This window comes from Hypomesus transpacificus, unplaced genomic scaffold (genome assembly GCF_021917145.1).
Source record: "Hypomesus transpacificus isolate Combined female unplaced genomic scaffold, fHypTra1 scaffold_84, whole genome shotgun sequence".
NCBI lineage: Eukaryota > Metazoa > Chordata > Actinopteri > Osmeriformes > Osmeridae > Hypomesus > Hypomesus transpacificus.
Window position 1 is genome coordinate 979,249 of NW_025814038.1, and position 26,513 is coordinate 1,005,761.

The window sequence follows — 26,513 nt, forward strand, 5'->3', positions numbered from 1 at the left end:
CTGGTTGTTCAACAGCATGCCTTGTGACACTAAGGGGGAGGTTGAGAGTATTATTTGAAAGGAGGCACAATTAGAGGAATCTAGTCTATAATTATGCTGCCAAAAAATGCTGGCATGATGACTATCTCTGCAGATGATCAGTCAGATTTTTTGGGGTATGAGAACAATGTCTAGTGAACTTGTTCTTTTTGAACTAAAGTTCAGTCCAAGTTGCTGCCATGTTAGTAGAGTTTTTGTAACAATTCATCCTTTTCAAAGTGAAAGACCCGTTTACAACATGGTTGAGGCACAACCCATTCTTATCTGGTTGTAAGTTTGTGTAATGATTTGGACAAAGACTGCGACAGTTATTTTGTAAATCTAAAAGAACACCAAAAGTAAATAGCTTAAGTCTTTGAAGCTTCGATAAACAGCCTGGCTGAGGAATGCTTTGTGGAGGATGTATAAAACTCAATCCAGTAACTGCAACATTGAAGTGACTACGCACAGTCAGCAACACATCCTAGTCAAATGGTACTGTATTTCTTAACATTGGCAGCAAAAAATGTGTGAGAACAAAGCTTTTGAGTCATTTATTGAAAAATGCTAATAGTACGGATATATCTTCAACAGTGCTTGTATAAGTGATTCTTAACTTGATAACTGTATAATCTACAGTTGTAGCAGCTTTTTATAGTCTTGATGCAACAGCAGTTCACTTGGTGAACACAGTGTTCCCTTCTCTGTCAGGGACATGAACGGTGTGCCATCATGATCCACCACTGCATTTGCATAACCTCAAAAGACACCCAACTGAACACAGCGTTCTCAACTGACATCTATAAACTGTCTAGTGTCTGGCAGGAATGTCACAGAACTGTGGTAGAGGTTTCAAACGTACTACAATACCTAGACAGAACACAAACCCAACAAAGCAATGACCTTTTTCTTAAAAACAACTGTTTTATTTTCAATTAACAAAGTCCAATACAGGTTTGAAGCAAAACCGGGGAACACTGGTAAATCTCATTCTCATTGTTTCTGTGACAATCACCTCAAAGGATGACTATAAAATGAAATAGTTTTAGAGCCCAGAGGGTGGAGGGAAAAAAAAAACCTCAAAACAATGCAGAACAGTTTAGAGAAAGACAGCTATTTGACAAAGTGAAAGAAAAAAAGACTCCATGGTCACAGAACCAGGGGACGATAAAAATAAAAATTATTTAGCTTTAGGATTTGTCCCAGATACGACAACAGTAGATCCAAAAGATAGACATGTTCTTGATCTATTTAGTAGTCCAAATTTTATTAAAAAGAGCACAAAATTAGAGTTCAAAACAATGATAATTTGGTCAAACACTGATACAAGACATTGCTTCAGTGTGCATACCTTTCCACCACTTGCCCTGGAAAAGGTTGTATTTCTTTAAACTTTGCAATAAGTGACATCTACTGCCATATAGGTTCACATTATTATTGGGTTACTTATGTAGGAAAATAAATTGCTGTATAAACAGATTTAATGCCAAAAGGCACCCTATTTATTGTCCTGTAAATGAATGCAAAGCCTTTTCCAACCAAAGAAATACAAATTGACCTACTGTATCACTGTCAGCTTCTCTTTCAATAAAAATAATACATTCTATGGGTCTGTCTCCGGTTCCTCCATCAAATTGTAGAGAAGACTGATGGACAGTTCATGTGAAGAAAATCAAGTACAGACCATAATCAGGTATAACATAGAAGACTGAAAATGACATTTGCCATACGTGAAAGGAAAATTAGGAAGGGAAATTAAAGTACAAATTTTAATAGGTTAATTGTCTAACTACCAATTAATTTTATGTTACTCAAAGATATAGACGACGCATAATGTTAAACTTGCCAAATGTGATCACGAGAGTAGATCAAATCTAAATCGTTTTAGGCATTTAGGCCTACTTTGAACAAAATATCTAAAATAATATTGTTTATAAAATAATGGACTGGGCTTAAAAGGTAGGGAACTATGTTAAGCACTCTGCGGACAGAATTTCTAAATTTCTCAATCATCTGCTAATGCACCAGATCATCAAACGTCTGACCTCTGAATTATGCACACAGCGGATACTTATACTCCTTTTCAGACACTTGAAAACTGGAATAAAGAGTGCCAATAATATCATAACATGACTAGGGGTTTGAAAACCAAGATGTGGTTCTCTCTAAATAACAGAACCTTCAATTATTGGCGTAAGATGTGTTCTGCATATGAGCAATTACGGATTAGTTGAAATGAGTTCATTCACCCATGTAAACACAATTGTTTTCTGATACAGAAAAAATTACTAAGTGGACAATGTATACGGGAAGATAAAATGTCTCCCAAATGATCTTTTAATAACAATTTCCATCATTTCAAGACACCGATTTGCTTGGATATCCTTGTAAGGACAGGTATTTATAACAAAATAAATCTTTACTGTTTCATTGGAGATGGTTGAAGGTGTGTACATGCATCATTGTGATTGCATTCATCAATCCTACTCCCATCATTCCATGAACAGAGTGCTGATACTGAAGTCTTTACATGTTTCAACAAAGAACTACATGAGGCTCTGTTAGCAAGTTCTTGTGACTGAAGCAGCTTTCAAATACTCAAAAGGCTCTGCCTGAAAATAACAATTTGAAGAAGAAAAAAACTAATAAAATACTTATCTTTTCATATTTATACCAGTTGCTGATAGAGTAATTTGTAATAAAGTATATGTTACTATTTACTTAAAAAATCTGAAGCAGTTTTTATCTTGGCATTTTGACACAAAATATCCACTAGGATATTTACATGGGAAAACCTTTTCAAGCAATAAAACAAGCTTACACCATGGGTTGCAACAGAATACAAACAACTTTGCAGAAATAAAGGAGGTACAGAATTGCATAGCAGATTAGAAGAAAATGAAAAAAAAACTGAGCTTTTTGGTATGGTGCGGCAAATTTCATCATTGACATTCTCCTCTATGTACATAAGTATTTCCATGTCAAATTCATTCATAGTTTTACTTGTCCACAGTGGAGAAGAGGTTTAAGTCTGTATGTAATGCTTGACAAGGGAAAAGCAGGAATCTTGTCATCTTGTCCACTGCTCCTGATTCTATAGGAGTCTATAGGAGTCTTTTCAAGAAAAAAGATTATACTTTGTCAAAAGTGCCATTTTGCTACATTTATCAGCTGATCCATGGTCTGTTACTAACATTTAACACACGTAACACAAAAAATGTGTCAGACCCCTCCCCTCCCCCCCCCTCCCCCAATAGCTTTCAAAGTGTGAGTTTTGGTCACATGGACACACACACACAGACACACACATTGAGACAGACACACACACACACACATAGAGGAACACAGACATAGAAGGAGGAACCAGAAGGGTGTCGGGGGGGAGGAGGAGAAACAAAAGGGGTGAAGAAAAAACTGAACAAAAACCCTGATGCACTCGAGGGTTTATCCGCTGTGTTTTGACATTCCAGCTGGTAAAGCTTTAAAAACAACAAGCACCGTTAGGAAAAGGCCTCCATGTCTGTGTCCTCTGCTCGGGGGAGAGTTCAGAAGTTTCCCCCTTGATTCTGTGCTCCCACAAAAGCATGCGAGAAACAAAACTACATTCAGGCTCGCCACTGCTCCCAGTCAGTCACAGTCGCTGAAATGTTTTCAGGTTTCATCCGCGTTCCGTCTACTCATTTCCTCTCACGGTGGGGAAAAGTCTGTTAGTAGGCAAGACACCGCCTTTTTTTTTTACATTTGATTTTATCCTTGAGTCCAAGCACAAGTTGTATCTCTGTTTTCAAGGAGCGAGGCCCCTTTAGGTTTTGTCCGAATCCCAACGCGTGGAAGGCCCCTCACCGTCTCTGCTGGGCGTAGACTGGGTGTGCGAGCGTCACATTCAGAGAGTCGTTGTGCTGAACCAGCGACGTGTGCTGGTAGTGAAGGACCAGTTCTTTCAGGGAGCTGTACAGATTGTAAGGCTCAGCAAAGCCATATCCTGAGGGTGTCTTGTTGATGACACAATGCTTCACCTCACCGTCCACACTGGAGAGAGAAGACAGAAACAAACAGAAACATGACAAGCTGCTCTGTGCGAGGCGACATCATTCAAGGACTTTGACTATTTATAAAAAGGTATTTGGGAGAAGGGTGAGTCTGGCTGCTTTGTTTACACCGTGAGTTAGACTGTGTCGTGAAAGTACGCAAATGCAACGTGAGAGAGGAAGGTGGAGGGGCTGGGAAAAAAAAACGTACACAACGCTGCAGGCGTAGCACCCGGCTTTGCTGCTGTCTCGGACCAGGAATGTTCCGTCTCGCTTTTCCCGGAGGAGAACCTCGGCCTGGACCCGGTTGAGGTTCCCCAGCTTCCAGGACCGCTCGTCGTGGTGAGGCAGGTCCTCGTCGTCCTCGACCATAGAATATTGACTGGGGGGGGAGGAAGGAGAAGAAAAACGAGTCAGACAAAAGGGTAGAGGACTGTGCTCGATATTGATCAATATTTTGGAGATTACACCCCCCCCCCCTTCCCCAATGTTTCCCAACCCTGCGTGTCATTTCAGGGGGAACTGGACTTACTCCTCTGTGTTCTCGTTCTTGATTCCAAGCCACTCGTTGAGCTTCTTCTGCCTGACGCCTTTCTGTGTCAGCCACCTGTAACACACACAGCGCACCGTCAGACACGGGTACCGAGAGCACAGACTGGCCCCGAGCCTTGGGTGTGGCAGTGGAGGGAGGCACTTACATGAGGTACTGATCCCTGGTCTTTCGCAGCTGTATGAGGTCAGGCTTGATGCTGTTCATCCTCTTGTCGATCTCTCTGTAGTCTGCGGCCTGCTTCTTGAGGTCCTCCTCTAAGCGACGCTTGCTGTCCACAATCTCGCTGATCCGAGACTTGAGTTTCTCGTAGTTACCCATGATCCTGTGGGGGGGGAGGGAGGGAGAGAGAGAGAGGAGGAACAGTTTTATTTCAAGATTTTGTGTTTTGCCTCGTGCTCTAAAAACAATGGGGGCAGCAGAGTGGGTGTTGCGAGGGGGAGCTTGGTGCTTACCTCTGGATCTCCTTGTCGTTGCCTTCTCTCCTGAACTTCTCAATGTACTCCTTGCTGTACCTCTCCTGGGTTTGGCACTGCTCCTCGAAGATCTTGATGGTTTCGTTAAACGCCTCGATCGCCGTCCGTTTCATTTGGATTTCCTGAACGGAGACGGAGGAAAAAAACAGTGAGTTGTCTGACAATGTCAAAATATCGACAAGTGTTTTCTCCTATGATGACCCGTGACCTAGCTGCAGGGAGAGAGAGAGAGAGGAGGGACTGACCTGTGAGGTCCTGGTGTACTCCTCGTACAGCCGGTCGTACTCCTTGTTCTTCTCCTGATACTGCAGGTGATACTCGTGAAGCTTCTTCCCCACGGCGTCAATGTTGTCCTCCTTCACCACCTGATCCTAAAAACAACACAGAACGTTAGAAAAGTCTTGTCTAAGATACCGTAAGGTTTTTTTTTCCTCCAGTTTCTAACGCCGGCGGGGGGGGGGGGGTGTCTTCCTGGGGGCGTGGCCTAGGGTTAGGGACTGCGCTGCGTACCTGCTGGTGTTTGGAGACGGGGTACAGCAACTTGACGTCGAGCTTGGGGTTGTACTGAGCCAGAGACTCGTTGCGATAGTGGTTGATGAGCTCCACCACCGAGCTGAAGGTCAGCGGGTCCGAGAAGCCGTACTTTCCGTCTCGGTGGAATATTTTGATGAGCTTATTGTTGCCTCCTTTCCTGTAGAGGACAAGGTCAAAAAAAAGAAAGAACCGTAAATAAAATAAAAATATATTCAAATACAAAGTACGAACAGCGGAATCGAACCCGGGGGCCGCTAGCGTTAGGGCTACGGCTACGTATGGCGCGCGCTCTACCCAGTGAGCCACAGGGAGGGGGGACTGGTGGCGGTTCAGGGCAGGGGCCTCACCTCAGAGTCAGAGTGTAGTCTCCGTGCATCTTGGTGGAGGCGTCCCGGACCAGGAAAGTCCCATCCGCCGTGTCTCTTAGCTTCTCGTTCACCTCCTCCCGGGAGATGTCTCCCCAGTACCACTCGGCGTCTTGCAGGGCCATGTTGTTGTTCATCCCGTTGTTAGTCCCAGGTGCAGGCTTAGGCGGCTTTGGAGGTAGGGCTGTGTGCAGAGGAGGGGAGAGAACAACCGGATGCTGAGTACACATGTGAGGCTGAGATGTTAGTAAATATTGCGTGTACTGTTGCACCACCCAAAAAAACCTAAAACAAGCCCATGTGTGAAACTGCGAAGAGGATATTTTAGGGGGCATCCGTTAAATCACTGCTGAGAGAGTGGGCAACATCAGTCTATTTGCTTTGGACTTCATTGAATAGGCTCGCAAAATCTGTGGAAAAGCATATTCAAATGGCCAGCCATATCAACCACATGAAGCATCTGCTCCAGTTAGGTCGTATTACCATCTCACTGTCCTCTTTCTGTTCCTCAACCCTCTCTCCCCTTAATCTTTTCCACTTCATTAAACCGGGATGAAAGAACGCTGCTCCTACCCCTGTGAGGCAGCATGAGCAAGGCAGAGCGAGGCAGAGGCAATCATGAGTCAGGGAGAATGGGTTTCATTCAGGAAAGAATTAAAACCTCCCTCCACCATCTCCGATCCCCAAAGGTGAGATGCGCTCATAAATCCCGACGGAATAAGACATGCGTCTGTTGTCGAAAAAATAAAAATAAGAAATTACACAGCAAATCGTTCCGCTAAATGGGATGCAGAAGTAATGGCAAGCAGGGATATAGGTCAAACCCACAGAGCCCCCCAAAAATCTACAGTAAATCACTATGTCCTATGAGTAATATATGCCCTCGAGCTCAAAACCCATCTGAATTACATCACGTTCACATTTAGAAACAATACATTTTCCGTCTTGTGGTTCGGGGGCAGGACTATGCGGCCCCACTCAGGGCTAGGTGTGTATCCTCTCTGTGCCGGCCTCTGGAGAGGGGAAATCACTCAATAGAAATGGCCTCATCAAAAAAAGCTCAAAGTGCTGCATTGGATTGGTTCATCAGCTGAGGGACATTAATCTGCAGGAGCTGGCTGGCTGGCTTGCTGGCTGGCTTGCTTTACTGGCTGGGTGGCTGGCTTTCTGGCTGGCTGGCTTTCTGGCTGGGTGGGTGGCTGCAGGTCTCACAGGACAGGAAGAGGGGGCAGAGCTGAAATGGCAGGCAATTTTTAACCCCCAAATCTACGCTCCCTTTGTCCGCTTCCTCTGCATTAGGACCCTGTTAGGACCTTGCATGGCGCAGCACAGGAGGACGAGAGACAGCTAGCTAGCTGGGCTAAGAGAGACAGTACACTTTAGTCTACATGTTCGACAACAGGAGGGGTGGGGGAAGAAAAAGCAGAAATACACAGACCACAACACTGGCAACAATTTCAGAAGTGGTTCAGAAAGCCTGGGCATACGCTTCCTGTTACACAGTCCACCAGCCACCAACTGAAGACACCAACTGAAGACAGAGAAATATCTGTAGAGGATTACAAAGTAGGCTTGTCTATATTCTGCTCTCTGAACTGTGAGCTCTAAGCCCCTATATTGGTCTGGCTTGCTCTGAAACCTTAAGTCTCAGCCAGACTAAGTTTCGTCATTCAACAATGGCAGTTATCCTACCTGGAGGGTCCATGTCTATGTAAAACAACAGATCAGTCCCAAACTCCAAGTCTTCCATATCCAAAACCAGTGGTGTCGCACATCGGACCAAACGGTGAAACGCTTCTGCGTTCTGCAGATCAGAGGGGACACGCCAGCCCCGTTGTCTATGTACGACCACCTTGCAAACCCATGTGAAAAGCAATAAAGGGCAGCTTGGTAGCTTGCTTGGTAACGTGCTACATCACTTACCACAGCCAATCGCGCGGGGGGACTGTCGTCAACCACTCTTGCATCTTTCATTTCCCAAGAACGATGATGTCATTTTGAAAACTCACCACCGTCTTTCTTTTTTGTTGTCTTTCTTCCCAGCCTCCTGTCCCCTATCCCACATCAATCTACTTGAGCACAGCTCAGAAGGTGCCGGCATGAACCAGAACGCAGACTAAAATAGAGTAACTCCGTGGTGGCCTCGGTGTGCATCTGTCTCGATGCAAACCTAAACGTTCAACATCTCTTCGCTAGCGCAGAGAGGAGGGGGGAAAAGGACGTGCAGCCTCTCTCTCTTTCTGCCTCTCTCTCTCTCTCTCTTTCTGCCTCTCTCTCTCTCTGGATCTCTCTCTCTCTCTGGCTCTCTCTCTGCCTCCCTCTCTCTTTCTGCCTCCTGCAGGCTGCTAAGCCCCTCCTCCCTGACTGTGTCGTGCGGCGCTCTAGTCCCTCCCCCTTCTGGCTCGGTAGACAGGCAGGCAAGCTCTGCCGCGCTGCAGCAGCACGTAGCCAGCCTCTGCAGGGTCCTAATGCCCGGGCCGTTCAGCGCAGCCCAGGGATCCGAAATACGCCAGTAATCCCGGTGTGTGACAATCCAGTGAGCAGTCATTTCAGAGCCGGAGCTGAGAGCCACCGAAATAGCTTCAGTTCTCAGTAGGTTTAAAAGAGGGTGGAACGTGGTCATCGTCAACCCCAGCCTAGTCTGAGGGGGGGGGGGGGGGGGGGAGATTCTTTCCAAACACAGCATGGGAGTGATGAAATAGGCCACATTGACCAAAAGTCAATAAACCAGATAAAACCTTATCTCAACGATAAAGTGTAGAGCTAGGTCCAATTCTAAAGATGGCCAATAAATCCCGGTCACAAAAAAAAATATATACTACATCTGTTTGCTATTTTTCTTTTCTTTTACAAATACTGTCAGGAGTCAGAACAACGTACACATGTTTGTGTACAGTATAGAAGGAACAAGGTCCACAGTGTAATATTCCACGCATGCATAACTTTTTCATGGTCATCATAAATCACCTGTTTTAGACCCTTTTAAAAAGGTCCCTTCCAACACAACGGTCTAAATGGAAAATTCCGCACTGTAATCCTACGATAAATCAGAATGTCTCTTGACCCCACAGACCGACTGACTGGTATATGGGCCTGTAAGTGCAGCCCCTAACATTTCTACAGCAGCAGGAGAGAGAGAGAGAGAGAGAGGGATCGGGAGAGGGACAGAAAGAAAGAAAGAAAGAAAGAGAGAAAGAGAGAGAGAGGGATGGGGAGAGGGACAGAAAGACAGAAAGAAAGAGAGAAAGAGAGAAAGAGAGAGAGAGGGATGGGGAGAGGGACAGAAAGACAGAAAGAAAGAGAGAGAGAGAGGTTGAGATGGAGAGATCCTCCCAGAGTAAAACCTGTTTCCTGACAGCTCCAGTAGCTGGTCGCCAAGAAACCGGTCCGCTCTCATTTCAACACCATAGCATTCATTTCAGTTTGTGCCATTTCAAAAACTGCCTTGACTCGAGCCTGAAACTGCTCGCAAAAATCGAGACAATTTACGGCATAGGCCCGTCAAACTCACTTACGTTGCAAGTTGTGCATGTTCTGCCGAATCACTCCACAACAGTATTGTGCTCCACCTCTCAAAAAGTGTATTAAATCCAGTAGGTTTTTATATTTCAAGTCCTCCAGGAAAGTTCCATTCTGTGGCTTTAAGCACCAAAAGCTGGATCGTGTTCTGAAGGTTCTTAGCGGGGTGACGGCCGTGCGCGGTAAAATCCAGTTAATCTGTTGGCTCTGCGGCAGGTGTAACATGCGACTGCCTGCCTGCTCAGCTCCTGATCTCTAGACAGAGGAGTGAGTGTGACGGCTAGGTCCGCGTGCCTCTCTGTACCTCTCTCTCTCTCTTTTTCACTCTCACTCTCTTCTGTAGCAGCGCCAGGTCGAGTGCGTGCAGGGAGGAGGAGGAGGAGGGGGGAGGAGGAGGGGGAGAGTGTACTTGTTAATGATAAGTCCTAGCTGCTCTGCCTACTCTGAAACCCGGCCCCTAGTGCCAACAGAGAATTCAAGCTTCCCCGTACCACTTCCCTCTGCCCCCCCCCCCCCTCTGCCCCCCCTCCCCTCTGCCCCCTCTCCCCTCTTCCCCCCCCCCCCCTGCCCCCTCTCCCCTCTTCCCCCCCTCCCCTCTGCCCCCTCTCCCCTCTTCCCCCCCTCCCCTCTGCCCCCTCTCCCCTCCCTCCCCTCTCCCCTCTTCCCCCCCTCCCCTCTGCCCCCTCTCCCCCCCCTCCCCTCCCCCCCCTCTTCCCCCCCTCCCCTCCCCCCCTCCCCTCCCCCCCCCCCCCCTCCCCTCTTCCCCCCCCCCCCCTGCCCCCCCTCCCCTCTGCCCCCTCTCCCCCCCTCCCCTCCCCCCCCTCTTCCCCCCCTCCCCTCTGTCCCCTCTCCCCCCCTCCCCTCCCCCCCCCCCCTCCCCTCTTCCCCCCCCCCTGCCCCCTCTCCCCTCTTCCCCCCCTCCCCTCTGCCCCCTCTCCCCTCCCTCCCCTCTGCCCCCTCTCCCCTCCCTCCCCTCTCTCTTCCCTCTTCCCCCCCTCCCCTCTGCCCCCCCCCCCCCCCCCCCCCCCCCCCTCCCCTCTTCCCCCGCTCCCCTCTCCCCTCCGCCCCCCCTCCCCTCTGCCTCTCAGTCTCTCTGTTTGTAAGGGCGGGGGAGGAGGAGTGTTCAGTCTTATGATTAACTTGCACAGGTTCAAATATTTGCTGAGCTAGGCACTTTGAGGCAGGGAGGGGCATGTGGAGCAGTCAGGGGGAGGGGGGGGGGGGAGGTGTGTCGCCCTAGGAAGCATGAGCAGCCGTCCCACTAACAAGAGGTGCTCTGTCGAGCCGACCAACTTTCCAGCCAACCAAATCTAAGTGGGCCTTTTGTCGCTTACTTAAAATAGGCTCCCAGTAACTGGGAGGAGGCATTCAGACACATACACACACACGTACATGAACACACACGCACGCACGTGAACACACACACACACGCACGCGTGTTTCTCATTCATAGAAACATACACACAAAACACACTCACACGCTGGGCTTTTTCGAGAACTTACACATGTTCAACCTTTAAGAACACTGCCCCTCGCACTGAGATGGCGTGAAATCAAGCCAGCTTGATACACATTGACACATCTGACCCCTTGAACGTGAGCATGTGTGGTGCGGTAAGAGAGTACCTTCGTGTGTGTGTGTGTGTGTGCGTGTGTGTGCCTGTGTGTGTGTGTGTGCCTGTGTGTAGGAAGAATCCCAAGTCGACTCAGAAGAAAGAGAACTATGCGTTTACAGTTGGGTTTTGCCCTCACCCGCCTCCCACAGCGCTCGCGTCCCCCATCGCCCCACTGCTCCTGCAGGTGCGAATTACTGACAGCTGAGAGTGGTCCATGCAAAGGGACGCTATAAATAGGCCCTAACAGGTAATAAACTGTTTAAACAGTCAGCCCAGGCCTGGGCCTCTGGTCCAGCCCCAGACGGCGCTTTTAACTAGCGCTGTAAAAACACAACTGTGCCACGCAATTTTCTGTACTCCTGAAACCACCACACTGGCTGAGGCTCCAGGGACTGGAACTAAGACCGGCAAGCCTCGGAACAAAAACCGACCTTGTTCGGGGTAGGGTGATGTTTTACCTGTTAAGAAATGAGTCTATTACGCGACCTGTGTGTCACCAAAAACAAAACGACAGCAGGAATTCCCCCGGGAGCCCAATTGTCGACTTGAACTTTGACTTTATTCAAACAAGGTTTCAAATTCAAATGTACACAAAGTATGTTCAGACCCACTTCCTAAGGGGCTCTGGAAATTACATCACAAATATATGGTGGCCTGTATCCCTCAATTTGCAACATTGTTAAATCCTAAGCTGATCCCTGCCTGTCCCAGGATACTTAGTCTGTTCCAACACCATGTTATAAACACAGTCAGGATTTATACCCCCCCCCCCCCACTAAACTAGCATTAAAAGGACTTAGTCCAGTTCCTGTTTGAGAGAGGGCCATGGAGGTCCGAGTTCCGCACGTAGCCATGGAAGCTCCTTTCGATGCCCCTGATTGGCATGCCAACAACGCAGTTCTTTCAGAGCCGTGCCGACCTCCTCCAGCCTGGGCCGAGACCACCGTCAGGCCTGTGCTGGAAGCCAGGTCGAGGGGTGCTCCAGTCTGCTCTGCTGCAACACAGCGTCTACAAACTGCTCTTGAAGCTAATAATAGCTCAGGTCCCCTGCTGTTCTCTACCCCCGCAGCCCTTCAGTCACTCTGACGAGCCCCGCCGCAGTCTGAAATATGCATTAGGCCATTTAGCCCGTCTCACGGCCCACGCACGGCGTTCAACAATGGCGCGGCAATCTAAATCGGTCGTTGTTGGGCTTTAGTGGTTTTCTCTAGGTGTTCCAGAGGTGAGAGAGAGAATTTAGCCAGGTTTGTGTGTGTGTGAGAGAGAGAGAGAGAGAGAGAGAGAGAGAGAGAGAGAGAGAGAGAGAGAGAGAGAGAGAGAGAGAGAGAGAGAAAGAGAGAAAGAGACGAAAGAGAGACATGGAGTGTGTTCAGGTATATGGAGGACAGTGTGTTACCTGGAGCTGCCTGGCTTTCACTCCATTCGCTGGTCACCAGAGTCTCAATGATCTTGATGTGGGCTTCTGGGCTGGGTTCACAGCTACGCAGAAGGAAAAAAAGACACAGTCAAACACAGTCAGAGTTTCCAAGCCCCGACCAACTACTGCTGCTGCTGGGTTTAATCTGGGCTTGTTTCAAACTGATGGGAATTCAAGCCTTTCTCTTTTAATTGCACAGCTGGCAAACTGAAAATCTCTCCATCCCAAACCCCCTCCCTGTCCCCCCCCCCCCATGAACGTGTGCGCCCAACAGCCTGAGATCAGGAAGCCGTTCCTGCCCCAGGCTCTCCCCCTGCATGAGCCAGCATGCGTGAGCGAGCGAGCGTGCCTAGTGTGCGTGTCTGCCTGCGTGTGTGTGTGCGTGTGTATCGTTTGGGCGTCTCGACTCGCCCGGGAGAGTGTGTGAGCCGACGTGTGTGCCGGCTTGAGTCACGCCGTCTTCGTCTGTGGCACACGTTGTGTTTGTTTCGCTTGGTAGACGTCTCTCCCAGACAGACCGCGAGGACGTGTCAGCTTCTACCCACACCGCTCCCTTGTCTCCCCCCACCCCCGTCCCGCTGAGAGAGAGAGAGCGAGAGAGAGACAAAGAGACATAGAGAGAGAGTGAGAGAGAGCAAGAGAGAGAGAGAGAGCGAGAGAGAGAGACAGAGAGAGAAAGACACCCACCTGGTACCCTGCTGTCTGAGGAGCACCGGGCTGAAGATCTCTCCCAGTGCCCTGGCGCTGAGCAGGTTCTTGGGCCCGTTGCGGCACACCCTGGAGAAGTGTCGCAGCAGGCAGTGGAGGGTGAGCCAGTACTGGGCTGGCAGAGTGGGGGAGCTGGCGATGCTTCTCAGGAGGCGGGAACACTCCTCGGGGGTCTGTGTCTCTGTTGGACAGCAGGTAGACGCATGCAGGGGGGGGGGGGGGGGGTCAGGATGGGTGTACCCGCAGCAGGAACCACTCCAACACACACATGTACGGACCCTCAAGTCCTGTTAAGCTAATACTGAAACGTCGGAAAAAAGGATTCTTTCCGAAGAGACCGAAGCGTGGATAGGAAATCGAGGCACTGTGAGCAGGTAGGGGTTGAAACCACAGTGCGATTATGCGCTTGACAATGAGTGCAAGGTACACTTGCAGGTGATTGGCTGATCTGGAGATGCAGGAGATAAACTTTCAGGCTTGTTTTAGTTCCTATCAACCACAAGTATCCTGTTTCTGGCCATGTGACAGAGAGAAAACCCAACTCTCGAGAACGGTGTGAAGGACGAAGAGGTGCTACACAGATAGGAAGAAGTGAAATCGGTTTGAGAAAAAGAAATCGAGAGAGAGAACAGAAAGAAAGATATAAAGAAAGACATAGAAAGATATAAATTCAGGAAGAAACAGAAAGCAAGAGAAAGGGAGGGTGTGAGTCTGTTCTATACACCAGGGCCATCGAGTGGATATTGGCACTAGCAGCAGGTCTTGTGGGTTGTTGTTCAAAGGTACAGGACGTTCAATCGCAGCCATGGGGTAGATTAGGTTAACATGCTTTAGGTCAATCATTAACTAGACACACTGTGCCTTTGGGCTGAGTCACAGCCCCTCTAGACCGATATTCAGAGAGGACAAAAAAGACAACAACAAAAAAACCCCAACTGAACCAAAACACAACACTGGGTCAGAAACTGACAGAAGCTGTCTTTTCTAGCACTTCTTTCTCATAAGAACACTGACAGGAAGGAAATGGCTACTGGTACTTTAGAATAACGATCGACTTACACCGAGTGACATCATGTGATCTGCTACCGTGATGACATGCTCTGGCAACATTCCAGACCACAGTGCTTCTCGACGCAGACGACAATGTCTCTCCACATTCAACACGCGCTGGACGGTTTTTTAATACCCGGGGCGATTTAAGGTACCGATGACGGCTACGTGAGGTGTAGAAGAGGCTTTTGTGTGACAGCAGAGCAGTGGTTCTCAACCCTGGTCCTCAGGGACCACCTTGTCCTGCGTGTTTTAGATGTTCCCCCCCTCTTCCAAAAATCTAAAACATGCAGGACAAGGGGGGTCCCTGAGGACCAAGGAGGAGAACCAGTGCAGTAGAGTCCCAAGTGTGGCGTTGGTTACCTTGGGCTGCGCTGACCATCTGAGAGTGGATGGCTGCAGGGATGACCGGTTGGGGCAGGTCCTGCAGGTATCTACGGAGACCGTCGCACAGCATCGGTAGCTCCATCTGGTCAAGCTCTGCTGAGGGGGGGTCTGCAAACACGGCCCAGAGACAAGACTCAGGATCAGTTTAGTTTATGAATTATTGAAGACGTTTCACGATCAACATGATAACGCTAGAGGGGGGGGGGGGGGGTAACATCGTAATAGTTACCATGCAGAGGAGCTATTAATGCAGACAACCTCCATGGCTGTGTACTATGGAGATGACCAAGGACCTCCATGTCTGTGTACTATGGAGATGACCAAGGACCTCCATGTCTGTGTACTATGGAGATGACCAAGGACCTCCATGTCTGTATACTATGGAGATGCTACTCACCGATCTCAAAGCACTGTCTGACCTCCAGTCCACCGCCAGCTGTGAAGGTGCGGTACAGCGTGGGGTTATCCAAACCTACACAGACACAGGCACTTTAGACATGGCTACAGACCCCGTTCCAGATTTGTCCTCAATAAACTGTGTTTCCATGTAGGGGTCTATCGAATGTTTGCTAAAGGTTTTTCCCGGTAGCGTTCTATACTAATGTGATTACAGATCTGGCAAAAGGTCATCAGCCGGAACAGTCACAATGGAACAGCAAGGTCCTAACGTGACACATGAGCAGTGTTTTTCTTCCAAATTGAGGGAGACCGGTGTGTTCAGTCTGCCCGGCTCACCTTTCCTCTCGATGGCCTCCAGTAGTCTGGCCAGCATGGGGGGGGCCGTCTCTGGGAGGGCAAACTGCTCCGTCAGGTCCAGCAGTACCAAGGCTGAGGGGCAAAGGGGGAACGTCAAGGTTAGGTCTCATTTACTTGCATGACATCCAAGACCGAAGTGGCACCCCCAGGGGGGAGGCCAGGAGGGGCCACAGCCACCCGGATACAATTGCTGGCCAACCCCACTGTCCCCCCCTCCCCCCACCCTCGTGTGTCGGAATTGTCCGTATTAGTCTATGCACATCAGATCATTTGTAACATTAACTGGAAAATAAGAAACGAAGGAGATGGAAGTATATCGGTATGCAATTCCATAACTCTCATATTGACTTCAGACATTCTGGTGTGCCACCCCAAGACTTTCAGTGGTCCCATCTCACCACCCCTATGAAACTATGTCTGGTGGCACTAAAGATTTGCCTCAGAGCCAACATAGGCAGCTACCCTAACCAACCCAACCAACCTAACCCTAAAAAAAAGGGTCAATTTCAGACCTACAATGTCATTCAGTCTAACCTAAATGGGCTGCCATTCGCTGCATGCTCAGACAGCCTATTAATAAATGTCCCTTTCAGATCAGCGTTCTGTTCACATGGGGAGGTACTGAGCATGGAGTGTAAGAAGGTGAGGTGGATTGGAGTTTCACTTCAAAGCCACAGACACAAGACCAAAGGGGTGTTGAGTAAGACCAAAAAGAGCAGGAGAGCACAACACCACGATTCAGATTGAGAGGTGCTGAGCACTAGAATACCATAAAGGTAGAATTGGGGTGGATCAAGAGGCTAAGCAAACAGCTTCTGATATGCATGAGGCAAGCCAGGTCTGGCGTTTTCTCTCGTTTTTTTCATGAGATCTTAGGCATCCAGGTGTGGACATGAAAGGATTCAGTGGGCTGGCAAAGATTTTATTTGGCTTTACGAAAGGTTATTTTGGAAGAGCGATTTTCTGAAAGGGCTAACTGTTCGAGACTTCGAGTGTGTAGTTTCAAACGCAGGGGCATGAATGGAGGCCTTTTTACGTTTCCTTATTTTCATTTCTCTGTACCCTGAAATTATATATGTATAAAAAAAAAATCTAACAGGGATTAAACGGACATCCAGCGTAGCCATTCGCACATACAAACTAGTCATTAGCCTGGAAATGTTCACTTCCTCTCGAGAACGGTTGCTAGCCAGGTAAACTAACTAATGACCGGCCATATTTAATGGTTCTTCCCCGTTTGCCAACGCCATGAAAAAAAAGAAAAGTGGCAAGCTGCGTGACTGTGAATTTAACGGATTATCAAAAACCAAACCCCCTAAAATGCAGCACTCAGTGGAAGACTAGTCATCTGGAAGGCATTAGTGCGAGCAGGCTCGGCCTGAGCGAGAGAGAGAGGAAGAGAGAGAGAGAGAGAGAAAGAGAGAGAGAGAGAGAGAGAGAGAGAGAGTTTTCTGAGAATCTGAAATTCTTAACTTGGAAGACAGAAGTTTCCCTAAATAGAGATGTAGACACCCAGTGCCACCTTTGCACACCTTGACAGTGTAACCTTTTGCCCAGACAGATACCCAACACTGCTAGCTGTCCTCTGCCAAACCTGCTTCTGGGAAAGTCAATTCACAATCTGTGGTTAAATTTACACCTGCCCTCCTGCGTGTTACATGTCCAAAAGATAACTGGTCAAGCACAATGAATGTCTATTCCATGTCACTGATAGATTTTATTCCACTTAGAACAGGAACATGGCACTTGACAAAGGCGGAATGCTGCCTGCGCACACACAATGGGAATATGGGAATCGTGTTTTAAGAGCTAGTTCCTTGTATGACCGATAGTGTTCTTAGACATTTGCGGTACGGCATCGTCGCAAGACTATACTATATAACTGTGTGGACGCTGTTAGGTTCCGATTGGAAGTCGTTTCTTAACTGCCCAACTGCCATTCTCTGGAACCGCAGGGCTGTTTGAGGTTTCAGGGTCTAGTCTTCTGTTTATTTACTCTATCCAGAGCTGCCCTGGGAGTGACACAGGGCGGGATCAGATCCAGTTGCTTCTTGGTAGCATCGGACAACCTGCTCGTTCCAGTTCGGCCGGGCCGGTGTCGAGTGACACACTGAAAATGGCAGAAATGTGGGGAGCCATCGGTTGGTGATATCCATGCTGGCAGAGGAACAAGTAGACTCTGAGAACGTCTCTGATGGGACCACTCCGCCTCGGGCAGAGAGAGACAGAGAGAGATAAGGAGAGGGGTGGCAGATAGAGGGAGAGCGGGAGATGGGAGATGGGAGACGGATAGGAAAATACAGAGAGAGAGAGAGAAATGTAGAGATTGAGGAAGAGAGAGAAATGTAGAGATGGAAGGAATGAGAGAAATGTAGAGATTGAGGAAGAGAGAGAAATGTAGAGATGGAAGGAATGAGAGAAATGTAGAGAGAGAGAGATGTATATATATATAGAGGTGTATAGACAGAAAAAGATGTATATAGAGAGAGAGATGTATATATAGAGAGAGAGATGTATAGAGAGAGAGAGAGATGTATGGAGAGAGAGAGATGTATAGAGAGAGAGATGTATAGAGAGAGAGAGAGATGTATAGAGAGAGAGATGTATAGAGGGAGAGAACGAGAGAGAGAGAGAGAGAGAGAGAGAGAGAGAGAGAGAGAGAGAGAGAGAGAGAGAGAGAGAGAGAGAGAGAGAGAGAGACACCATACCCACACTGGGCCCCTTTGCTTTGGCCTGCATAAAACTTGAGTGAATGCAAACATGCAAGGGGAAAGAGCTGGTCTAACTGCCTCTTAAAAGCTGTATTTCTAAATGCGAAACAGGTTCTTTCAGCACGAGAACATTAGAATACCAATGCACAATGCAAATCCATGAGTACAAATGCTGAGACTAGCAAAACGCAACATGGATTCACTGTGCAGGAAAAGATCATTTAATTATATGTTTACATAAACATTGGTCTTTGCACCGAAGGTCTTTCTCTAAAATTGCCTACTTTACCTCGGATACGGACACGAATGTGTTAAAATTCACCACAGTCTTGTTTTCACAGCAGCTGATCCTCTGAACCAATCAGGATCCTCTGTTCAAACTTTCTCCCAATACCAGAAGTCAGTTGCCCTGGCAACTCGGGTAAGGAGAGTGAGGTTGAGAGAGGGGCCCCTGAACAAGTCTCCACAAGCCTGCATGTTTAACAGACCTTCTCATAATATCCCAGAGGGCCTTGCTCATTCTGTACATCTGACAGACTGTCAGTCAGTCAGCCAACCAGTCAGCCAACCAGCCAGCCAGCCAGCCAGGCAGCCAGCCACAGGTTGAAGGAAGTTGGAACAGGTGCCCCTGGCATTGCTGTGCTTCCAGTTCAAACAGTACAAAATCTGAACTGGCTGAACTGTGGCCTGATCCAGAGAAGGGGACACCACAGACAGGAGAGACTAAAGATAGCGTACACTTTGGTTCAATTTAAAGAGCCTCGCTCAAGTGTAACTGCATTTTTAGAGGGTTGGGCTATTTATTCTTGTTTGGAAGAAAAAGGTCTGATTGAAACGTGCCTTTGAAACCTGAGGATGATCCCTAAAATATATATGACATAAAAATTATATATGAGATGGCTGTCAAGTTATGACAGACTTAAGAGGGCAAAATTTGAATCATTTGATGATCGATTTCTCATTACAAACTCTTTGAGCGAAACCCACTGCTATCAGTGCGAGTAGGCAAGTATGTATGTATCTGTATGTCTGATCTGCTCTGTGGTGTGCAGGGGTGTAAGGCCTTGAGATTCGACACATGAAATGGAAACGGCAGTACAGCAAAAGTCAGGCAATGTCTCCCCCTGTAGGACGAAACATGCAGTGCATAAACTAAGCGAGCCAATGAAAAGCCTGTTGCTACAGAGTCGGCTGCAGGGCAGTTTGGCAACTACTGAGGCAAAATTGGGTCTAGCAGAACTAAGCAAAGGATGGTAAATGGGGCAAGGTGTGTAATAAATCATTTAAAACAGTGTGAAACATATACTTGTGATAGACCTTCAGTAGTTTATCACAATATCCTAAATAGTAAATCTTTATTTTATTGTACCCTTGTATTTGAATCTCAATCTACTCACACTTAGGTTATTCTGATAAGGAAACTACCCTAGTCCATCGTAACTGTACAGCTGAAAGTCAGACTTTCACCAGACCCTCTCCCTCTCCCTCTCTCTCTCCCTCTCTCTCTCTCTCTCTCTCTCTCCCTCTCTCTCTCTCTCTCTCTCTCTCTCTCTCTCTCTCTCTCTCTCCTCTCTCTCTCTCTCTCTCTCTCACACACACACACACACACACACACACACACACACACGTGTCTCTCTCTCCCCCTCTTTGATCAATTGATATATATAACCAGAGTGAAACCTATCACATTCGGTAAAGACGCTCGGTATTCCAGACGTGTTGGCTTGAGGTATTGGGAGGGTCTCCAATCCCGTCCCCCTTCACACTGTTACATAATGCCACACCTCTTGGTCAACGTGAGCCTCACACGAATCCCTCAGCGTGCTCGGATAGTCGACAGCATATTTCAAATGTCTCTCCCTCCCTCGTTCTCTGTTCTCCTCTACCTATTTCTTTTTCCCCCCCTTTACCCCCGCTCTCTTTCTGCCCCTCCTTTTTCCTTTTTTTTTCTTTCTTTCTTCCTTTCTTTCTCTCTCGCTCTTCTCCCTCTCTCCCCCCCTCTCCGCAACGAGTAGCTAATCCTGCTAGCAGACATGCTTTGCCTCCAGTAAGAAGATTTGCCAATTCAGACTTCAGTCTCTGAAGGCGATCAAGTAATGAAAGGCATATGTGGGTTCTCTCACGCACACAGGCCCATAAAACAGGCTTTTACTGGAATTGTGCAGCCCAACGTAGTTTGGTGGGGGCTTAAAACAGAGAAATCCAATTACAATGTGGATAGACTTTATTGTGCTCTTAAATTACTTTTTTCCATTGCATATTTGAATATTGTGATTCTGGGAAGAGCTGATGTACATGAGCAGCTCAAATGTGATTATCCTGATATCCTCTAAGATCACAGGGGGAAAAAAAACGAACAAACAGAACAACAACGACATGGATCTACGGCAGACGACTTAACCCAACGAACATTCACACAGAAACGAGTATCGTGAACCTCAAGAGACGGCAGTGAGCGTTTCGCACGGCCGAAAAAGGTAGAACCCGACACTAATACATGTGGCTAACCACCGAGGGAGAAGCAGTGATGAGCCGACACAGGGTAAAACGGGCCACCGTTAGGCTCCCATTGACAGGACATCCATTGATTGTTCCGGCAGCATTGTGCCCCAGTTTACTGCAATCAGCACTTAGTACAATACTGATTCATTGCAGCGCCCACAAATCAGTCTACCATGCAGTCTGTGTGCCCCCTAGCCTTCCAGCAAAGAAGCGTCCTCCTGTCCTTAACAAGCAGAGCCTCCAACAGCCCCAAAGAGAATCATCACATTAGAGCCCACTGTCACATTATGCAGCTCAAATAACGCCTTCGCTTTTGCTACTGCCTTCAGACAGGGTCAGTAATCCATCACAGGCCTTGACTACAGAAGATTACAACCGCTCTCCGTACCAGCGTTTGGAGGTGGGGGGTGGGGGGGATGTCTTTGTGGAGCAGAGCAACAATTCTCCTCCAGAAAAAACTGCTCAATGCAGCAGATGTTCATCTGAGTGGTGGTGAGGCCCCTGAAGGGGGTGGAGAACTTCATGGTCCTCATCTCCAGCTATGCAGTGACACTCCACACTTCGACCTCACTGTCTCTCTGGACAGGCATTGTCTTTCTGGGATCGAAATGTCAATATCGTGTCACTTCCTTTTCGATCTTTGTACACGGGCCAGGCTATACGCTAACTATATTCCGCTATACCACTCGAATGAGTCGAACATGAGCATTCCTATCTTCCCCCAGTGTCTCTCTCCATTTTTTTTTTTACTGCGTCACAGACTCCCTTCCCTCCTGTGTGAGAAGTTACGAAACAGCACTCAACTGTGCACAGGGTACACGTGCACTAGAAGGATACTCAAGGCATGAAGATTTGGCCGGAAATGTCACAGAAAAGATAAGACAACTGATAAAAGTATTTTATCCGAAACACATCGACGGACGGAAAATATCTCTCCGTAATTACGAAAAGGGGAGCGCTTGGTACAGTGAACTGCAAACACGTGTGTCGACATGGACCAGCGACTACCAATAGCGTCAAATCTTTTTCCTGAGCAAGACTGAGCATGTAGCTGGAGCCCCGCAAGTAACAATCAGATTTGCCAGAGTTGATCTGAACCCTTTCTAAAAGAACTGCCTCTACGGACGACGATTGGAGGATAAAAAGCAAACATGAACTTTAAACATTGAACTTGGGGAACTGAATGTTCGATGCAACAGATGGAAAAGCCTGTCTTACATCCATCAACTCTTGTCAACTGAAGTGGACGTTTGTTGACGTTGCTGTGATAAGAGATTATGAACTTGATGGTGTAGACCGAATAGAAAAAATAGGTTATGATGCGCGGTAATGCAAGAACCACATGTCTGTTGGCACCGGCCATGACAGTTTTATAGACATAAACCAGTATGTTCTAGTTTCCATTAGTGAGTCACACTAACATCAACCTCAGCTGTTTATAACTTGCCTGTTCAGGGAGCAAATCCATGACCCGTACACAAGAAGTTCTGGGCATTCTCATTTTAGCCCAAGAGAGTGAACGGAAGTTCTAAGTGAGATTTTATTATCTGTCGTTTCAGGCTCACAGTTCTCTCTGTGTGGCTTACTGGGCTGGCCTGGACACATACAGTAGAGACCCTCTCGACAGAGAGGCCCTGTAAAGGAGCAAATACATTAGTATTCTAAAAACCCAGGCTGCTGGTATGAGGCAGAATACTTCTACAGCCAGACCCTCCCTCCCCCCCCCCCCCCCCTCCCTCCCTCCCTCCCGCTCCGCCCCCCCCCCCCCCCTCCCGCAACCTCCCCCCCCCCCCCCCCCTCTCTCCCTCCACATCTGCTGTTCTGAAGTAAACCCCTGTGGCTCAGAGTGCAGAGGCCCCTTTCCAAGACTCTGAGTTCCCCCTCTCTCCCCCAGCCGGAGCCGACTCCAGGAACATTATCAAAACATTAAAAAAGAGGAGGAGGAGAAGGAGGAAGGGGGGAAGTAGGGAGGGAGGGTTGGGGCACTGAAGCGCTGGAGGAAAGGGAGTGAGGGATCTGCCAGATCTCTCAGTGGCGGGCAATAAATCACCACCACTCTGAAGCAACAAGAAGCCTTGCCTCCAACTCAAAGCGCTCAGCCTCGCTCCCTACAGCCCCTTGCTTCAGCCCCCCAGGTCTAAGCCCCCAGAACTTCCAATGCCCACCCCCTTACCACCCCTCCTGCCAGCCCCCCCCACCCCCCCCAGCCTGAAGCTTCAGTTGATCCCTCAGCCACCCCCAAACACCCCTCGCTCTCCCCTTCTCCAAGGCCTCTAGCACCCCACACAGGCCCCTTCCCTGTTCAGGCCTACAAGCCCTGGAACTCTCCCTCTCTCTCTCTCTCTCTCTCTCTCTCTCTCTTTCTCTCCCCCTCTCTATCTCTCTCTCTCTCTCTCACTATCTCACCCCCTCTCCCCCTCTCTCTCTCTTTCTCTCTCTCTCTGCTGGGACACAGAGACTTTTCTTCTCCTGGTGCTACATTCACACTCTCTCCAGCCTCAGCACTGCCACTCAACCGAGCAACAGCCATTCAACACATGTCCCTTCATACGGATCTTTACTCGCCCTGCTAGGTCCAGCAAAGAATTTCACAATACCTCCACAAAGGTCACCAACTGAAAACCAACTTAGTAACCATAGTTGTTCTATAGGTGAGCGAAGGCGTATGCTAGCAAGACAATAAAGTATTCATAATGACGGTGCATCTAAAAAACTAAAACAAATACTTGTTGGGCGATCAGGCCATGTTCAAGTCTGTAAATTATAACTACTTGTTTTACTTACAGATATCAAAGACTATACAACATGAAAGTTCCTTGAAATGTCTCCGTCCCTCCCCCCTTTGGCCAGAGCACAAATTTGGGAACTAGCACATCTTAAGAAGGCCTTAGTAATCTCCCTAAAACATTCCAAAACATGCTGGTTTTGAGATCAGATTTGAGCCATGTGTGTGTCCTATGTTGATTAGTCAGCAGAAAAACAGCATGACTGACACGATACTCTTCACGTGTACGGGAAGTGAAACTGGTTCTCTGCATTTAATTGAATGTGTCCAGAACAACCAACGGGACAGTGGTCCACTGGTGAAGCTAGGCTCGTCCCAGATGCACTCAGACCACAATGCACTGTGGTCTGGACACCAGCAGTATCATCATCGCCCTCGGGGCCTGGTTAGCATTCAACTGGCCTCCGGATATCTGAGCAACAACGTTTTGTATCAAGGCTGCAATTATAGTGCGATGTAAACACACTTTCCCAGCAGTGTTCAACATAAACACAGGCCTGAAGAAACAGTATATTTGTAATGTAGGCCTAATGGAATACCAGGAAAGAGACAATCTAATGATGTTTGGAAAGAATGGAGATATTTTTTGGACAGAGAAGTAAAGCTGAACGGGGAAAGATAGGATGAAAAAGAGAGAGAGAGAGGACGATAAAGAGATAGAAAGAGGAAGAGAAGCAGTTACTTAAATCCATTTAGGACAGATACCTTGAAAAAAGGAACAATTTAGACAAATCACAAATCAATTTCCTCTTTCTGTTGATAAAAAGCTTCAGTCAGCGTGACAAACATGGAAGTACTTCTGTATCTCCAGTCATCTGCCTCGGATATTGTCTAAGGACACCCACGCTTCTAAAAGACTCCATGGCAACAGATTTCCACTGGTCTTATTAGGTTGTGGTGGATGCACAACTCAGGCACTTCAATCTGTGACGCACTTCTTACTGCTGAGTTAGGACAAAGTGACCCAGTGTCACGTACGTCCAATCTTTCAGGAAGAGAGGGAAGGCGATATTGATTACTTGAGGGGAAATATGGATCGCAGGAGACAATACGATTCACAAGTCGATCCTTGTTTGGTTGGGTCAAAAAGGGTTTCCGCTCCAAGACCAAAGGCTGTGGGATTATTGCTCATGTTCAAGTATATAGAAGAGAAAGTACTGTAGGTCAAATTAAAATGGGGAATACAATTAATAGTAACCTAATAATGGTTTGTTATGTGTTGTAGTTTAATGGAATATGGATAAACTAAGAAGTAAGACAACCGGAGGTAACGTGTTTGTTTTGGTCCCCATCAAACCTACAACAAGAAGTCATGGGTGTCATCGTCAGGAGTAGGTCAAAGGTCAAACCTGTAGTGAAATGTTTTACTCCCCCCCCCCCATTTAAATGTAAACACTCACCTTGTTCACAATCTGAGTCTGTCTTGGAGGAGCGTGGTGCCACTGGTAACGGTCTGGGGGGCCTTGGTTTGGGAGTGGGAGGAGAGATCTTCTTCTTGCCAATGAACTCGACATATGTCCCTGGGAAGTCCCCCTTTTCCTGAGTGGTTTCATTAAAGCCAGGCAGCCAGCCAACATCCTCTGGTCTCTCCTCAAGTCCTTCACTGTACCCAAAAGCCACCAGGGCCCCTTTGGTCACCATCAATATATCCCCAACATGCAGGTCAATGTCCTCCTCTCGTTCCTTCTTGTAGTCATAAAGCGCTCTGTACTGATACCCTTCCGCACTCATGGTGACCACTTGGTTTCACTGTGTTCTTCTGAGTAAAAATACAGACCCCTAAACCACTTGATAGACAGTATTTCTATCGATAATAGTTTGTCTCTGGGGTTTCTATATCAAGCAACGTGTGAGCAAAGGACACAGTTGCCAAAAACACCCGTAACCACGAAATGTAATAGCTGAACAATTGGGATTTTTTCTCTTTGCTACATTCTCTACCGTTCAGGTCATTCTTGAAACACTGCTATTCACCCCACCGCTGTGGTTCCTCGAGGCGAGCAGTACGTTCCCATCCGTGGCCCGCAGCACTGGCCTTGAAAACGCCCCTCAGATCTACAATACAGAAAGAGGGCCATTAGAAACAGGTTGCGTAAGACTGCAAGACATCTTCTTACACAATGTTCAGTAAATGATTGAAAGGACCACAACATTGTCCATGGTTTATACTATATGACATTCGTATTGATGCCTACTTAATTTCCAGTACCAATTATAATGGGCACATAAGACAGTTGGAATCTAAAACCTTGAAAAGCTAAAAAGGGTAGATTAGATGAACGAGTTGAGCATATCCTACCTATTTATAGTTAGCTACAGAAGTATGCAGTTTCTGTGTGGCTTCATAAAGTTGCTAGCTAGCTAGTTGGTGCTGTTGGCTAATGCATTCGGCATTAATATAGTTGCTCAGTCTTCACTACTAGCTCGCTAAAGTTAAGTTTTAGTTCCTACAGATCTAACCATTTAATCTTATAAACTACAGTCCCTTTGAGCTGTATATTTGCTTTGAGCACTAATATTTATGTTAGAAAAAATCATGTTTCCACAAAAGGTACATGCAATATTACAACACCCACTCGCTCAGCATAAGCTGGCTACTCACTTGCATGGAAGGGGCTGCGTGCTGAAGAGTCAATGAATACTCCTTGCCGTGTACAATTCCAATTCGGTTGATACAATGGCAAAATATATCCTTGCAATGATTCCTAACGCTAAACACATCTAGTACCTAAAAAAAGTTTACATTCACTCGACCAACATTTTTTTTTAAGTAGGTAAAGATTAATTCGCCAACTGTAACGGTCCGTACACTATCGATAAACGGGACGACTCCGCCCGTGTAAAATGCTTTGGGAGCAAGTGCGAGAAACTGGCTACAGCCTACAACCACGCACACTAGCTCGTCTGGATGTCAATCAAAATGCGTAATCGTATGGTTCTCGTTTAAAATTCCCGGTGCACGCCATGGGCGTACGTGTTACTTTTTGCCATTGTCAAGTGCCCAGAAGAGTAATCCCCGCTCAGTCGGCGTGCAACTGACTAATAAACAAATATTTTATTCATATTAGGTCCCTGTATGTAATTGAGACTT

At 47.5% G+C, this 26,513-nt stretch overlaps 1 protein-coding gene across 4 annotated transcripts; it reads right to left on the reverse strand.

Moving 5' to 3' along the window:
* Window positions 1-917: 917 nt before the first annotated feature.
* On the reverse strand, window positions 918-26,282 carry pik3r1 (phosphoinositide-3-kinase, regulatory subunit 1 (alpha)). Of its 4 annotated transcripts, XM_047017991.1 has the most exons (15): window positions 26,025-26,282; window positions 24,823-25,477; window positions 15,404-15,496; window positions 15,066-15,140; window positions 14,645-14,776; window positions 13,211-13,412; window positions 12,503-12,585; window positions 5,954-6,155; window positions 5,583-5,763; window positions 5,318-5,443; window positions 5,052-5,194; window positions 4,745-4,921; window positions 4,579-4,653; window positions 4,258-4,428; window positions 918-4,047 (listed from the first exon to the last, which is right to left on the reverse strand). In XM_047017991.1, exons 2-15 carry the CDS (start codon window positions 25,151-25,153, stop codon window positions 3,858-3,860), a joined length of 2,181 nt encoding a protein of 726 aa, XP_046873947.1. In that variant the 5' UTR covers window positions 25,154-25,477; window positions 26,025-26,282; the 3' UTR covers window positions 918-3,857. The 4 variants fall into 4 exon arrangements, with proteins under 4 accessions (XP_046873947.1, XP_046873948.1, XP_046873951.1 ...); XM_047017992.1 differs by lacking the exons at window positions 12,503-12,585; window positions 13,211-13,412; window positions 14,645-14,776; ... (2 more) ...; window positions 24,823-25,477; window positions 26,025-26,282 and adding an exon at window positions 9,487-9,976; XM_047017995.1 differs by lacking the exons at window positions 12,503-12,585; window positions 13,211-13,412; window positions 14,645-14,776; ... (2 more) ...; window positions 24,823-25,477; window positions 26,025-26,282 and adding an exon at window positions 7,981-8,258.
* Window positions 26,283-26,513: the final 231 nt, after the last annotated feature.

What these genes read in the sequence shown, in the direction of transcription:
- pik3r1 (XM_047017991.1), bottom strand. Translation starts at nt 25,153, where the DNA reads ATGAGTGCGGAAGGGTATCAGTACAGAGCGCTTTATGACTACAAGAAG. An exon ending in GATGGTCAGCGCAGCCCAAG is followed by an intron (nt 13,413 to 14,644) that starts GTAACCAACGCC and finishes GCTGTCCAACAG; the next exon opens with AGACACAGACCCCCGAGGAG. An exon ending in AACGACAAGGAGATCCAGAG is followed by an intron (nt 4,922 to 5,051) that starts GTAAGCACCAAG and finishes CCCCCCCCACAG; the next exon opens with GATCATGGGTAACTACGAGA.